The sequence below is a fragment of the Amphibalanus amphitrite genome, unplaced genomic scaffold (assembly GCF_019059575.1).
Source record: "Amphibalanus amphitrite isolate SeventyFive unplaced genomic scaffold, NRLGWU_Aamphi_draft 000902F_arrow, whole genome shotgun sequence".
NCBI classification, from domain to species: domain Eukaryota; kingdom Metazoa; phylum Arthropoda; class Thecostraca; order Balanomorpha; family Balanidae; genus Amphibalanus; species Amphibalanus amphitrite.
The window spans coordinates 89,077-104,829 of record NW_024882396.1 but is presented as its reverse complement, the minus strand read 5'-3'; the positions used below and the strand labels follow the sequence as shown (position 1 = coordinate 104,829).

The following is a 15,753-nucleotide window of genomic DNA, read 5'->3' as shown; positions in this document are numbered from 1 at the left end:
TGATAGGTACACTTGTCATTCATTCGTTGGTTCATTTATTCAATCAATTATTCATTCATCATCATACATGCATCATTTCACTCATTTAGAGATTCATTCACCAAACCATTCATTCATTCATTCAATCATTCATCCACCCACTTTTCATTCATTCATTCATTCATTCGTCCTCTTATTCAAGGATGGTAGTGAGAGAACGACGAGCGGTTTTCGAATCTTTTGACTTCCCGTAGCTCAAGCTAAATCCACCCCGGCAATCGGCATCATTCGACAGGTGACGAGAGAGAGACGAACTGAACTTACCTGATGAGCTACAGGCTCCAAAATGCTCTCGATCGTTTTCGTGTGAAACACTGGCATTTTCAGTGCCTCTGGATGGCGGATAAAGCTACAGCACTACGCACAGACACCACCACTGACCACAGTCGGTGTGATTTCCGGCCTCGAGGGCGCACACCGCGCACGGAGTACCTCCTCCGGGACGGCCTCCACGCGCGCCCCCTCGCGCGCGTACTCCGCTCAGGAGGAGCGACGGCCAAGGCCGTGAGAGAACCAATGGGTGGCTCGGTACTCGGAATCTGCAGCGAAGCTCGCGAATTTCTAGCCAGAGGGGCTCCTTCGCGGTAAGATCACCAGTAGATGACAAAAGAAATGTGGTCAGCTGAGCGTTGGGATTTGGTAGCATTACCTTGAGCATGTGGCATATTTACGTCTGGACAACGAGTTGCGGGGAAAAGTGCTGATTGTATTGCAGTTTTAGGAGTCGGTGATTAGGCTGGATTTTTGGGTTACTTTTTCGTTCCGATTCATGTATTTCATAGTGTTTGGCTTTTGAATATTTTAGTTCTTTCAGATAAATATTACTTGCCTTACAACTTTTGTAAAAACGTTTCATTTTTTATAAGCCGACGTTCAGAGTCCTAAAAATACATCAGCACTACAATCATTGTAAACAAACAAATGGAGCACCACTTGGCTCTGTTCCAAGGCCATTTTTTAGTTTATCTGTTGGTTTTCTTGCTCTTGTACGTCGTTTTGTTGGACGTTTTGAATCCCTGAAGATTGACTTATATCATATTTAAGAAGCATGTTGACTGAAAACAAATCAAAATTGTGTTTCTTTAATGTAAAAAACTGAAGTTTTACCGAAAACAATCTTAAGTATCCAGGAGGCTGACAGAGCTCCTGACTCCTGAGCAATATCAATATCAAGTTGAACAAGTTATGAAATTTTGGTTGATAAACGCAAGTTGATCGGGCTCATATATCAGCAGGAAAAAGTAAAATTAAAAGAGCTTATTGTCCAAAAACAAGCTATAGTATTGCAGACCTTGGAGCAATACTGAAGAGCACGCTGAGCAGGATCATGCCAGAAAATGTTGACTGATGAGCGCATATTGATGTATTGGTATGAATATTGAATGATAACTTACAACAGCAAGATAAATTAGTGCTAACTATCAAGTTTAAATCTAGAATGAATGGACTTGGGCAGTTTTACTATGCTTAGATGCTATGCAGATTGTAATGTGCCAGTGCATCAGTATACTCAGTGTCTGGCAAATGAAACATGCGATCATTCCATTGCTACTGGAGGAGAAAGCTTGGATCACTAAATCCACTTTATGTTGATTTTGATGTTAATCATCATCACTGTATTTCTTGAAAAAAGGATTGTAGTAAAGGATTGTCAAAGAAGGATTGTCAATGTGACAATCCATGCAACGAGGTGATCATATTATGTGTTCATAGTCATTCGTGATAGTCATTATTGGTCCAATATACAATGGCAAAGCTCTCAGTCTCAGCGTTTCTTCCTGTGGATGGCTAGCAGTGACTCAGAGCTTAGAAGTATTAGTTTTCTTTACAGGGCTGGGATAAAAAGTACTGAGGGTAATCTTCCACCAAGGAACTCTACTTTGACGTGGTATGAGATGTAGGCACAAGTAGGTAGGTGCTCAGTTCCTATAGTCAGTATAGTTGTGTATGTTTAGTTGGGTTAGCTGAGATTAGATTGCTAGTTTTTAATTTGCCAAATGTCCATAAAAATGTGACCTGAGCAATGAGCATACCTGAACCTGACTAACCTGACAGCTGACCTAACCTCAATCATCACACATATTAGCAGCCTACCCAAGACCTGCATGGCAGTAGCACCCAGTTATAGGTAGGTACTCACCCTAACTCAATCTTACCTGCTAACCTTCAACTTGCCAAAAGTTAGACTTATAGCTCACATTGCCAAGCTGCATCCAGAGAAACAGTCAACTGAGGAACTGGCTCATTGGGTGGCTGGTGTGAGTCTGTGCATTTAAAGTGTTTCTTCTCTGAAGCTGCTCTGCACTGCTGTATGTCATGTTAGATGCTCAAAAAATGTGGGAAATGATTACTAAGCTACTTTAGTGCTTTGTTAATGCTCGAGACATGAACAAGTACAGATCCTGCAGGGTTCAGCTATGAGTTAGGTACTGAGTATGTTATGTGAATGTGCTGTTCCCTGTTTGACCGTAAGTATACAAACAAGCACAGGGTCACAGTTATATTCAATCTCCACATAAACATACAACAAAAACAGCCATATAGCCTAACTCCGAACACACCACAGATAACTTAAGCCTTTGTAGGCACAAAAATGTTTTGATTAACAGGACAGGTTTACAATATATCCTCTGTCCTTGGGGGATCTTGCTGCCAAGTTGAGGTATGATGACTGAACTTCAGGATTGATCAACCTTTTCTTAGCCACTGCTTATATACGAGAAAGACCAAATGCTTGTTTGTTTTGATTTACAGGACATGTATACAATATATCCTCTGTCCTTGGGGAATCTTGCTGCCAAGTTGAGGTACGATGACTGAACTTCAGGATTGATCAACCTTTTCTTAGCCACTGCTTATAAACGAGAAAGACCAAATTGAAATGCTTGTTTGTAAACTGCGTTGAAAATTTAATGATCCACCTTCAATTCTGACATGAAGGCACAAATGAAATGGTTCCCTCTCCTTTTGGAATACACAAAGCAAAATATTTAATAAATTTTAGTGGATGGACAAGAGCAATTAGCATATCTTTCCATCAAGTTAACTTCTGGCACTGTTGATGAATTACACTGACGCTTATTCGCTTCATATTTTGTAACAAACGCGCTAAAACTGCAACATAACAGCACTATATGCTTCTTGACAAAATGCAATAGTATTAAAAATTTAGCCCTGATTGCATTCATTCTTGGTGACAACGTAATTACAAAATATTTTGTATCAACTATTAAATTCCGGCCGAAAACAGTGCACGGTTTAAAAAAGAATCATTCCAATGACGGTCCATTCTTGCGGTCCTGAAATCGCCACTATTTCCGGCCTCTCCAACGCAACTCGTTGTCCAGACGTAAATATGCGAGCATGTGTGCGAATTTGACTTTTTTTCCATAGATTAGATCTAATATAATTTACTCGTATACATTTGCATGTCATTAAAAATTAATTGAATATCATTTTGAGTTCTCTGACACGATTGGAATCAATAAAGACAATGATTCAAGCAATATTTTTAGATAGATTTGGAAAATTGCTTCCATATTCTTGTTGAGAGGCGTTTATGGCGCGTCAGTCTCCGAACACCCCACTCATTTATTTCTTTTCACTTGGCTGCCTTGTGTGTGGAGTGGTTTTTCGGTCAGCTATATTTTTGGGTGCATTAGAACGGTTATATAGCCTTGATTAGAACCGAGAATATCTTCAGCAAGGTAAATACCTAACCCTTCATCTGATGTCTCATGTAATATTCCTCAATTTTCATTCATTTCCTTTGAGAGTAGGCCCTCGATGTCTCGTCTGTGGTCTCGTCTGACCACGGTATTGCCACTGGATAACGATGCAGATTGAGATGGGTGGTTCCTTTTATTGTTTCATTTCCTGCGTAAGTTAGTCATTTGTGTACCCATCATTGTTAATAATTTGATATTCATATTTGTTCTGTAAAATTTAAAAGGAAATTTTGTCAACTTTCAGAGTTGAATGATTGGCATTGAAAAAAATGAAATGATAAATTATTTGCATTTTTGGCTATGAGACTCCATTTGAATTTATATCATATTATGTATAACACTTTGTTGTTATTGGTTTTTGCTGTCTTCTTAAATATGAATTCATGAATTTGTTTGCCATAGGGTCTGTTCCAATGGTAAGTCAAAGTGGAACTATGTGATTGATGAGCGTCGACGAGAGCCATTTAAGAGCAGCCAAGGGAACATTTTTGTGAGGAAATCAGCTGTTTGCTGGGCTGGCTGTAATGGCTGTAATCCCAAAATCATTTACAATTCCACATCACTCAAATCTCACTTATAAGCAATTCAGGATTATATTACTAGGCTTATATCACTTTTCTGTGGGATGAGGGAGGAGGTAAATAGTGGTGGCGAGATGTCAAATTGGGATGAGCTTAGAGGAGCTTAGGGGAGTGACAGGAACAACTTTTTTAAATGAGATAAGGTTAGAGGAGCTTAGATGAGGCTGGAGGAACCACTGGAACAAGCCCATAGCAATAGCATAATTAAACTGTCCATATTTTTTGCAGTGCTTATAGAGCTCAAAAGAGAGTTGTGTGATGTGTCCAGTTGTGTCCAGTGATGTGTTCAAACCAAGACTGTTATGCATTAACAACAGTTTGATAGGATAATAAAATGGATATTAAATAAAAGAGTGGCTTTGAGGCTCATGGTGTAATAGACAATACAGTTATATGCTTTATAAGTGTCTTCAGTTGACAGTTTTTGAAATCTTAACCCTCGCCCGCACATGCTATTTTCCCATCCTAGAACGCACATGGGGGGGGGGGGGTGGTTGCCACCCCCCCGCGCCATTTCGTTCCTGTTGGAGATAGAGCTTAGCAGTAAAGACCAAAAAGATTCTTTGAGAAGAGACGAATCCAATGATACCCAGTTTTACCTTCTCAGGTCAGTCATTGACCTTCCAGGTCAGGTCAAACTAAAAAATGTTGCTGTTTTGGGTCACCGTTGGATATCAAGTGCGCTGCTTATCAAATACCGATGACGATGCTGTTTTCTGGTGCCAAGCCAGCTAGAACCTCTTTGTCACACTATCCGACCAAAATTTTGCTGCTGAGGTCATTTCAGGTCAAGTTAGGTCAAGGTCAATTATATGTGTTTGTATGTCTGTGTGTGTCTGTGTGTATACTGATGTGTGCACCGATTGTTTTTGGGTCCATATCACATGAAATCATGATCTGAGAAGCTTTTACCAAAAATGCAGTAAAAAAACTTCACAAAAAGTAAATTCAGCTTGCCTAAAACGCAATTATCTTAGATGACCTAGGTTGACCTTGACCCTGACCTTGACCCCTGTACATCGTCGAACAACATGTTCCATGATAGGTGGGAGGTAAGACTGGCAAAAAAGGCCGAAATCAGGGTGTCAAAAGCTCACAAGGCCCATGGCAAACGAAAGATGTTGAGAATTGGCCATTTGGGTCATGACATGACCTGAAAAACAAGGTCATATCTCCTAAACCAAAAATCACAGAAACTTGAAATTTTCAGTGGACATCAAGAAAGGATAGAGGAGCAGCTATGCGAAAAATCAGCCTTCTAGCTCTAAAAATGTTGAGTGCAGAGCAGAAAGACTACCTGGGGGGGGGGGGGGGTGGCAACCACCCCCCCATGTGCGGGCGAGGGTTAAATGTAGAGCTGGTGGCATCCTTCATAAGGGCTCACAGTCATCCATGAAACTATGCATGTTTTTGCTAAATTTTCAGCTATCTACATGCCATTGGAGTGAATGGTGACTGGCAAAATACTGGACTGCAGTTGATAATTTTGGTATCTGTGCTACTATGGCAGCGGTTTTAGCATCTTTATTATTGATCAATGTTTAAAGTTGGTCCTGTGCAATGTCTGGACCATGTCTAATGTGTCCAAATGAGTTGAAATGCATACCATTTGTCAGAAGGGTTACCATGGTGCTTAGAACAGCAGGTCCAGAAACCTGAATGCCTGTGATAAATACCTTAAGGTATTTAAGCAACAAAATGTTGTTGCTCAGTTTTTTATCTTTGCAAGAATTTACCTTTGGGTTAGCTTATTGTGCATAGGCTACCTACCTATTTTAATTGCAGTAGTTTTATTTGCTCATATTTTATAGTTTCATTCTTTTGCAGATTTTTTGTTTTTTTTCATAGAATGATTCTGAGAGATTTATACATTGCCAGATGAACATGTTATCACCAGCATTCCAAATTTGTTATCCTTTTTCATGCCTGATATGTTCCAGTGCAATATTATAGTTGAAAGCTGCAGTATGTTCAATTGAAGATGATTTGACAGTGAAATGACAATGCATTGTGGGATACTGACCTTTCACACCATCTTATGCAGTTCTTGTTGCCATTGTTACAATCCACTTCTTCCCCGATCGAGTATCTGCGCAGTCTGCAGGAAGGGGCTGGTAACCTGACGCCCTCTTTTAGCTCCAGTCAGGACTAGCGAGGGATAGACCCATGGGCTAATGAAGCCGCATGTGCTGGCTGAATCAATAGGGGGCAGAGGCACCACACCGGATGTGCGAATCGCTCCGAGGCGACGTTCCATCGGAAAATAATCGGGAAAGATTTTCTGGCATCGTTGAATTTGCATAAAAAGTTTGAATATTTCCGGACCTCCACGTACGCAGCGTGCAGGCCTGTTTCTGGTTGGTACTCTCCATGTCTACATTTAGCGCCAATGAAGTATAGTCATTAGTCAATGGAGCATGCAAATTACTGGTCAAATCGCTGTATGATTTAATCCACGATCTATTTAACCTTTATCGGCAGTTTGAACCCAGGGTTTGAACCGGCATAGAATACTTTTGGCACACTCAGCACAATGCTTAACTTGCGCTCTTTCTCTACGTCATACTTTTTTTAGAGAACACTATGTTCTCCGACGTGCTTGCGTATATCACAATTAGCCTAGGTCTAGGCGTATAAGCGTGGGTAAAATCGTTCATGGTTGGTTGTAGGGGAGACCCAGGAGAGTGGGTGGCCTGAACCTCCCAGTTAAGATGCCAGAATGCACGTAGCATCTCAGCTCATAATCTTGCAAGAAAATTTCAAATTGTCTGCCTTGTCTTCATTTACATGCTTTAAACTTTATGTTATAGGTGATATGACATAATAAGACGAGTCTGGCTCACATTAATCACGAATTTTCTGTATGTACCGTATTTTACTCGAAGAGGGTAAAAACGCTTTTATCACCGCTCATTGCCAAAGGAGACTGAGGAAGATTTTGGAAATCTCATGGGTTGTATAACGAAATGGCTGCTACCAGTTTACGTGGTCAAATGTGTAAAAATACGCATCACTTCTTCAAAACTGCGATGGCTCATACCATCCGGGTCTCCCCTTTATAACGCTTATTGTCTCCCACTTTTCCCGATCATTTACCCTGATGTCATCACTGGACATCGGTGATTTGTTGATAATGACGGCTCTTTCAATCTACAATTAGAATTGTACAATTTATCCAGTTACGTGACTTAAGTGGGCATAGGTTTTTTTCATAAATCGACGTATATCATTAGTCATAACGAGATGCTTCCTATGTGTACCGCACTAACGTGACAGACACACGCCTGCAAATGGCCCATATGCCGCAGCACTCTCCATTGGCTGGCCGCTCTGAACTCTATAAAGCTGGCTGCTATGCTAGCACTTGCATGCTTTGTGGCATTTGAGTGGAAAGCATTGCTTTTTTGGCACGTGCTCTCTCCAAGGTACATCGCTTTTTGCGCCCACTCGGTGCTGATAAGTCACGCTAAGTTACCCCACCATAATATTTACGCCCACAGTGTCACGTATCGCACCTCCGCGTCTCTGTCGTGAAACATGTCATACTGTGACAGATTCGTGGAATAGACTGAGTCAAGGGATGAGAGTTACACGAACAAAAAGGAAGATTAATGCTCATACCATGACCGTGCCGATGTGTTCATGCTGACTCGTGCCTTTAGTTAGCCTACTTGATGTTCATTGCCTATCCATTGAAACTTGTGTTTAGAAAAAATGGCCTGCTATCGATCGGCCTGCTGCGTTACTGTTAACATAATATGAACTTCCGGGTACATAATGTTTTTTGTCTGTTATTTTGATTTTGTTTCACAGTTCTACGTAATATGTCAGTAATTTGTTTCGTATTTACCGCATACGTTTGATTCAGTTGCCAGTGTTTCTGTGTGTCTCGCAGATAAGCCACGCTACTCCCGTGCGCTCACACAGGGTCTGTGGTTGTTCCAGAAAGGGTGGTGCCGCCGCTGCTGCACCCATTAGCACGTTATGAATATCACCTTTCCCGTGCGCGAGCCGCTGGTGCCCAAGAAGCATGCCATCAGCGATGACTACACGCTGTCCAGTCATGTGCTCGGGCTCGGCATCAACGGAAAGGTGCTGGCGTGCGTCCACAAGGCCACAGGAAAGAAATACGCCCTCAAGGTGAGCTCTGCCGGCCGGATGAATTGAAGCCGGTCGATGTCTCCTACGTCTCCAGACCTAGTGCTCTGAGCTTTTAATCGCTGTTTTGCATTCTCGATAGTTTCCTAAAAGATTATCAAAATCTTGCAAGGGCGATTCCTATGTACGTTTCTGATGCGCTTCTTATGCTTCGTGGTATTTTAAGGGTTAATTTTCATGGAATGGTCTCGGTTCTTCCTTATGTGTGCTGGCATTAAAGTACCGACCTAGGGATTACGTCCCGCCCCCGCCCACCTTTCATTTCCGATAGCAGTCGTTTATCGCCGTCGTGGAACACTTCACCGGCTGTCTTCCCCGCTGAGTCAGCCCGTGTTTGTTGACCGTTCACGGCATGGCTGAGAGTCGCCGCTCGGGACCATCCGCCTCCCGCTGGTACCGGCCTGATACCGGCGGCGGCCGGAGGGTGACTGCTGACTCCCTGTTGGGTACACTGCGGCTACTGACCGCCCGGCCCGCCCGGCCCTGTGTGCGGCAGATTTTACGCGATAACCCCAAGTCGCGGCGCGAGGTGGACATCCACTGGCGCGCCTCGGCCTGCCCGCACATCGTCAACATCCACGCCGTGTACGAGAACATGCAGGGCACTAACCGCTGTCTGCTGATCGTCATGGAGTGCATGGAGGGCGGCGAGCTGTTCCAGCGCATCCAGGACCGGCCCAACGGCGCCTTCACCGAACGCGGTACGTCAGCTGCGCGCCAGATCCTCATAGATTAGCCCGCATATACGGGAGTTGCGTGAAGGTACCTACTTAATCCAAAGAGAAGTCATTTACACACAGGCACAATTTCGTGAATCTGTTCCACAAGCGGTTTGGGGAATAATAACCTATTTGTGACTTGTCTGGCGTTCTTGTTGAAATGTCCCGTTGTTGGTATTTATTGATCGGAAACTTCCGAGAAGGTGACATTTCCTATAGCGTTTGTGTCCGGCTTCCCCGGAAATCGGACGATTTATCTTGTTATCCTCATACGGCGTCGGATGATTTATGTGTTACGTATTTATCGGTATTGTGGCGTGTGTGTGGCGTGGGCACTGTGTGTGTGGAGTACGCAATCCGACCGCCGTGCCGCCCTTGTGGATCGGTCCTGTACTGCATACTTTGGTGTTCCTGTGCCGCCCACACTGCGAACTGGCTGTCAGTGCTGCGGTGTTGTATCAGCCGCATCTACCGGTGGGTTTGCGGCTAGTGGGGGGGGGAGGGGGGGGGGGGCGCCCCTGCAACTGTGGCGGCGCTGGGCCCGGCTGTCGGCTGTGACGGCCGTGCGTGACGTGTCTATGTGTGACGTATGTTACCCTCCTGTTCCGCAGAGGCGGCCGAGGTGGTCCACTCCATCTGTATGGCCGTCTATCACCTGCACTCTGTCAACATAGCGCACCGCGACCTCAAGCCGGAGAACCTTCTCTACACCACCAAAGGTACGATGTTTACCGGCCTTTATACCCCACCATCCCCCTACGACACCAAAGTTACGGGAGTTTGCCAACGGCAGCGATTATACCAATCAACTCTCTACACCGCCAAAGATACGATAGTTTACCGATGATTATACCCACCCCTCCCCTAAACCACCGAAGTTAGGCAAGTTTGCCGACGATTACATTCACCGCGCGCCTCCGGTATCGCTGCTGATTCCTATCGGCCATATTAGTGTCATTTTTTAGCGCTCGCTCGGCAGAGCAGAGGTCCGGATTAGCTCGCCACCCGAACAGATCAATATTTACGGCCGGGCCGCCGACTGTCACTGCGGCGCCCACCTGGGCTGCAAGATATCGATAGTTGTGGGAATTCAGGTTTTCCTGGATTGATACATGTTCAATCAGGTGGGGCGTGATTGGTTTCAAACAAACTACGTAGTTGGCGTCGATGTGTTAGTGGGTAACAATGAAAATCAGCATCATGCTACATCACAAAGTGATCAGTCAATACGTTCGTTCTACTTTTGACCATCGTGGCGCATTATTTCCGGTAAAATAAAATATGACACGCAGTACTGTTTCTGTTGTGCAAGGTTTCCGTTGTACGATACAGCATGATCACTGGAAGCTCTATTCTATAATTCGTCACTCTGGGTGCCTGCAGTGCAGTGTAGCCTGCAGCGACTTTGTTGACGTGTACATTTCGGCGTTTTACATTAAATGCTTGTTCGTGACCAGCGTTTCTAGGTATGAACACTGTGCTAGCCAACTCGGCGTTATTTCTGTCCGCTGCCAGCGTTTCTGGCCATGGTCCGTGACTGTGTGTGACTATTTTGGCTGACCACTCTCTGGCCATCGTTCCACGTGTTCCTGTCTCCTCGTTCCATGACCAAGTCTCGCCACTCCATATCTCCTGCCTCACCGCTCCGTGTCTCTGCCTCACCGCTCTGTGTCTCCTGTCTCACCGCTCCTCCATTCCCTGTCGTCAGGCGAGGACGGCGTGCTGAAGCTGACCGACTTCGGGTTCGCCAAGGAGATCCTGGCGCGCGACTCGCTGCAGACGCCCTGCTACACGCCCTACTACGTGGCGCCGGAGGTGCTCGGCCCGGAAAAGTACGACCGCTCGTGCGACATCTGGAGCCTGGGAGTCATCATGTACATCCTGTGAGTGCCCGGCGACGGGACGGTCAGACGAAATTCGCCAGCAGTGGGGGCGGTGCCGCGAGCTGTCCCGTACTCTGGATGCAGGGTGTGGGCAGGGCGCCGACCAACTTCCACTAACGGGTCGGCCCGGTCGGTTATTGCCGGTGAATAAGTTAGTGGTGGTTCGGCACCGGGGCCGCTCCAAGATCGATGCACTCTAAGATAGACCTAATGTCCACGGACCCAGGGGAGCAGGTTTCATCTGTGAGGAGTATTGACCCAGACACTTCACTGACTCCGACCGTTATGTAACCACTCTGACCTCGACCCGGCTCGTCAGTGCCCGGCCCTCTAACCCGTCCTCTGACCTGCCCCGCGTCATGCCGTCTGACCCGCCCCGTGCCCGGCCATCTGACCCGTCCTCTGACCTGCCCCACGCCCTGCCGTCTGACCTGCCCCCTGACCACCCCTCTCCTCCCGGCAGCCTGTGCGGCTTCCCGCCGTTCTACAGTAACCACGGCCTGGCCATCTCGCCCGGCATGAAGAAGCGGATCCGCGCCGGCGAGTACGACTTCCCCAACCCCGAGTGGCGCAACGTCAGCAAGGAGGCCAAGGAGCTCATCAGAGACATGCTCAAGACGAACCCGCAGCACCGTCCCACCATCGAGGACGTGATGCGACACAAGTGGATCGCGGTGAGTGCCACGGCCGGGCGCGCCTCACGGCCATCCGACGGGCGCGCCTCACGACCCTCCGACGGGCGCGCCTCACGACCCTCCGACGGGCGCCCCACGACCCTCCGCCGGGCGCCACACGGCCCTCCGCCGGGCGCGCCTCACGGCTCTCCGCCGAGCGCCACACGACCCTCCGCCGGGCGCCTCACGACCCTCCGACGGGCGCGCCTCACGACCCTCCGACGGGCGCGCCTCACGACCCTCCGACGGGCGCCGATGGGTAATGCATGGGACCGGGGACGGGTCGCCGCTAACGGGGCGGCTGTGGCCGCGATATTGGATTTATGCACATTGATATTGGTGATTTGTGAGCCGAGGTGTGTATGATGATTCGGGGACCAATCTGCTGAGAGTGCTGGGACGGCGCCGGGGCCATTGAGGGTGAGATAAAGGCAGCGTTCACGCCCGACGGGATCGGGATATATCTGGACTGGTCGGATGATTTATTCATCAGTCTTGACGGGTTATATTCATGGGCCCCAATGCATCTATCAATATACGGGAAGACCATGTCGTATCTAGAGCATTATGTAATGCTCTTTAACCCGCGCCCGGCTGGGGGTCCTGGATTTCCACGCCCTGCTGGGGGGGGGGGTGTTTGAACGCCCCCCCCCCCTTCTAACTGGGCTCCTGGGCCACGTAGCGATACGCGGAAGGCGGCGTTCGAAAGAGCGTCAAAAATAATGACGAAATCACTTCAGTCAATTTTTTGGTCAGGTCAAAGGTCAGGTCACCAGAGGTCATTGAAGGCAAAATTTCGTTGATTTCCAGGTCGAATGTCGACAATTTCCAAGAAGCCAGCGCATAACTTGGGAACCAATAGAGCTACAGCGCCACGGAAAAGCGCATTCGATAGCCCTATTAACGCCCTTTCTGAGTAATTTTCTCAGATTTGACCTAACGTCAACGGTTTTGCTTGCAGGGGGCAAAAACTGCAAAAATAGCCGATTTTTCGGAAACAGTTTTTCTGCAATAACTTTTGACCCAAGCCTTGTACGAGCTTACTTTTACCGGCATCGTGTTTCTCTCGTCAAGACGCATCGAATGAACTATAACTTGACCTTGAAAGGTCAACTTGAAAATTTGACCTCAGGTCAAGGTCATGACCTGACCGGAAAGGGTCATGTTGCATATCAGTCGATTCGTATCGTCGAGCTGAACACATCTAAGGCGTTTTCATCGCTCTAGCGTGCCTCTATCAAAAGTTATTTGCGAAAAACTGTTAGATACCATTCGTGACCTAAGATGACCTCAGGGCATAAACAGGGGTCACGGACACCATTTTCATGTTCAGTGTGTCTAAACCACTTGTAATTCAGTGTTTGGGAGTGTTTATAATTTCTTTCGTCCAAAAGACTAGGCGCATTTCAATTTTCTCCCATTGACTTATAATGGGGAGGTCGCAAAATTGACCTGACCTTAGGTCATCGATATCAAAATTCTGAGATATACATTTTGTACATGCTATTGTTCTTAGCAATCGCTGAAAGTTTCAAAGCGATCGGTCACTCGGTGTAGCTATGACAGACATTGAAACTTTTTATGAGGTGAGGTCACTTCAAGTGACCTGGTGACCTGACCTTGAATGACCTTGGTCTGAAATTTTCACAACATGTGTAGAATTGATGTATGATAAGGTGTACCAAAAACCACAAGGGGGGGGGTGTTCAAACACCCCCCCCCCCCCCAGCAGGGCGCGGGTTAACACGTAAACATAAACTGGGGTACATTTTTTTCACACTTGGTAGAATGAAATGTGCTTACTGCTTTTCGTATACGAACCTCGACCACTCGAGTTGCCTCTATTGTTTCATTCTTTGCCATTCCGTCTTTCGCTTTGATAAGACATGATCCACTTATCAAGTTGACCTGTTTGATGCGCGCCAGTGGACTGCATACTGCATAGGACTGCATAGTGAAAGACACAGGAGTCTCCTTCACCATGCAGTCCTAATGACGCTAAGGTATATCCTCTTTGCACACTTCCTGCCTATTGTCCCTCTGTCCGGCAACGGCCGGCTGGTCTTCAAGCTCTATTTGTATCTGTGCCTGCAGAAATACGCCGAGGTGCCGCAGACGCCGCTCTGTGGCCCTCTGACCTCCGTCTGTGTGTCTGTGCGTTCCCTGACCTCTGTGTGTCTGTCTGCAGAAATACGCCGAGGTGCCGCAGACGCCGCTCTGCACGGCCCAGGTGCTGAAGGAGGAGGAGGACCAGTGGCCAGAGGTGCAGGACGAGATGACCCGCTCGCTCGCCACCATGCGCGTCGACTACGACCAGATCAACCTCAAGAGCATCGCCAACTCGGACAACTCGCTGCTGGCCAAGCGGCGGAACCGGGCGAACGCGGCGGCCGCCGAGCAGGCCGCCGCCCAGCCGATGCAGATGTGAGAGGCCGCGGCGAGCGCGCGCGGCGGCTCACCGCCAGCGCCCGTCTTATTTTTGGATGTCGTTTTACCGTGAGTGGACGGCCGAGGAGAGGAGCGGCGGTACCTCCGCGGCCACCGTCGGAGGCCGAGAGGCGGCTTCCAGAGGGTCCGGCGCCCGGGTCCACTTCCCTGACCACCTGGCCCGCGGCGGGCCAGGCCCAGGGCGTCACGAGGCCAGAGCAAGTCACCCGGTCGCGCTCGTCTCGCATAATCTGGAACTGGTGAGCGCAGTGGTGCCGCGACTGAGCAGTGAGACTGAGCTGCACTCGGCTCACCACAGAGACAGAGCGGCCAGAGATTCACCCTCGGGGCGGCGGCCGGTGAGAGGCATTCTGAGCCTGTGAGACGTGTGAACGTGTGACAAGGGACTGGTGTGAACGTATGTGTGTGCAGAGTGGCGGTGAGCGTGTCACTCCCGGCCGGTGGAGACCCCGCCGTCCGCCGGCGTCTCACAACTCGACTGCGCCGCTTTAGTCTATGCAACTGATCGACGTACTCCCGTATGATATAATGACGCGCGCGACAACGTCTGAGAGGGGGGGGGGCGAAGAACGGTCTTAGTTGGTGCGTACGGCCTGTGGCGACTTCCCCAAAAGCCACGACTGCATCAACAGTCGACTCGGAGACCGCTCGCCTGGGTTGTGTTGACCCTCCCTGCATGGGTTAGTGAAGCGGCCGGGGAGCGCTGCGTTGTCCGGCCTCGGCCTCCGCCGGAGGATTCCGGCGGACGATGTTGGCGTCGTCCCCAGCTGTTCGAGTCGTAGTTCGCGTTCAGCGTTTAACCCGCGCGCCGGGCGGTCTAACCGACTCGACGGTATAACGAGATGTTCGGAGCTGTGTGGAGTGAATGTTTTAACGGCTCGACCGTGTTTAAGTGAAACCGTGAGATCATAGAATTCGTGCGACAGTGAGGTCTGCGGAGGGCCGGCTGTCTGAGGCGCGGCCGCCGTGGTATCTGAATCAAATGTACCGACAACATCAGCGGACTCAAATCTGCCGCATATGAGTTTTTTGGTTCTCTAGAGATGCTTGAAACAAACCTCTGTCCCTCACGGCCAGCTTACAATCACGCTCGCGCTCTACCGCCCCCTTTGTTTGTGATATGTAGCAATGAATTATGCAGACTCTATGACGATCACCTATGCAGCGGGTGCGCGGGACTCCCGCTCGCGCCCCGCCCCCGCCCGCGCGGCCCGCAATCACCACGGTCCGCGAGCCCTCCGCGCGCGCGTCGACCGCAGTCGGCCCGGTGGAGCCCCGGCTGCAGTCCGCCGGCCGCGCGGCCCGTGAAGTGCCCTTACGGGGACCGATGGGGAGTGTGCCAAACGCGGGGCGGGTGAGCGATCGAGGCCGTTTTACTGTAAATAGTCTTAATCTCCAAAGTGGCGGGACGGAGCGCGAGTTGGCGCCGTTTTCGGTGCTGCAGGTGTTAATACAAGGCCTCTAACCGACTCGCGAGTGCGCGACTCTGACGGACGGCCACCCGGAAGGAAGCCGCCAGTCTC

The 15,753-nt window shown here is 48.5% G+C and overlaps 2 protein-coding genes across 8 annotated transcripts in view; one reads left to right on the top strand and one right to left on the bottom strand.

Moving 5' to 3' along the window:
• Window positions 1-575, bottom strand: part of LOC122367872 (vinculin-like) — a 41,447-nt gene extending 40,872 nt beyond the window's left edge. For 3 of the 4 annotated variants that reach the window (XM_043341379.1, XM_043341381.1, XM_043341382.1), the window contains exon 1: window positions 304-543. In XM_043341379.1, coding sequence (XP_043197314.1) covers window positions 304-360 — 57 coding nt within the window. In that variant the 5' untranslated portion in view covers window positions 361-543. Of the gene's footprint in view, window positions 1-303 lie in introns of all 4 variants that reach the window. The other variant, XM_043341380.1, reaches the window with a different exon arrangement.
• LOC122367875 (MAP kinase-activated protein kinase 2-like) lies at window positions 424-15,699 on the top strand. Of its 4 annotated transcripts, none has more exons than XM_043341390.1 (7): window positions 424-623; window positions 8,294-8,488; window positions 9,003-9,207; window positions 9,837-9,944; window positions 10,934-11,108; window positions 11,572-11,782; window positions 13,971-15,699. In XM_043341390.1, the coding sequence occupies exons 2-7, from the start codon at window positions 8,333-8,335 to the stop codon at window positions 14,208-14,210; spliced, it is 1,095 nt and encodes a 364-aa protein (XP_043197325.1). In that variant the 5' UTR covers window positions 424-623; window positions 8,294-8,332; the 3' UTR covers window positions 14,211-15,699. The 4 variants fall into 4 exon arrangements, with proteins under 4 accessions (XP_043197325.1, XP_043197323.1, XP_043197324.1 ...); XM_043341388.1 differs by lacking the exon at window positions 424-623 and adding an exon at window positions 3,389-3,746; XM_043341389.1 differs by lacking the exon at window positions 424-623 and adding an exon at window positions 3,855-3,919.
• Window positions 15,700-15,753: the final 54 nt, after the last annotated feature.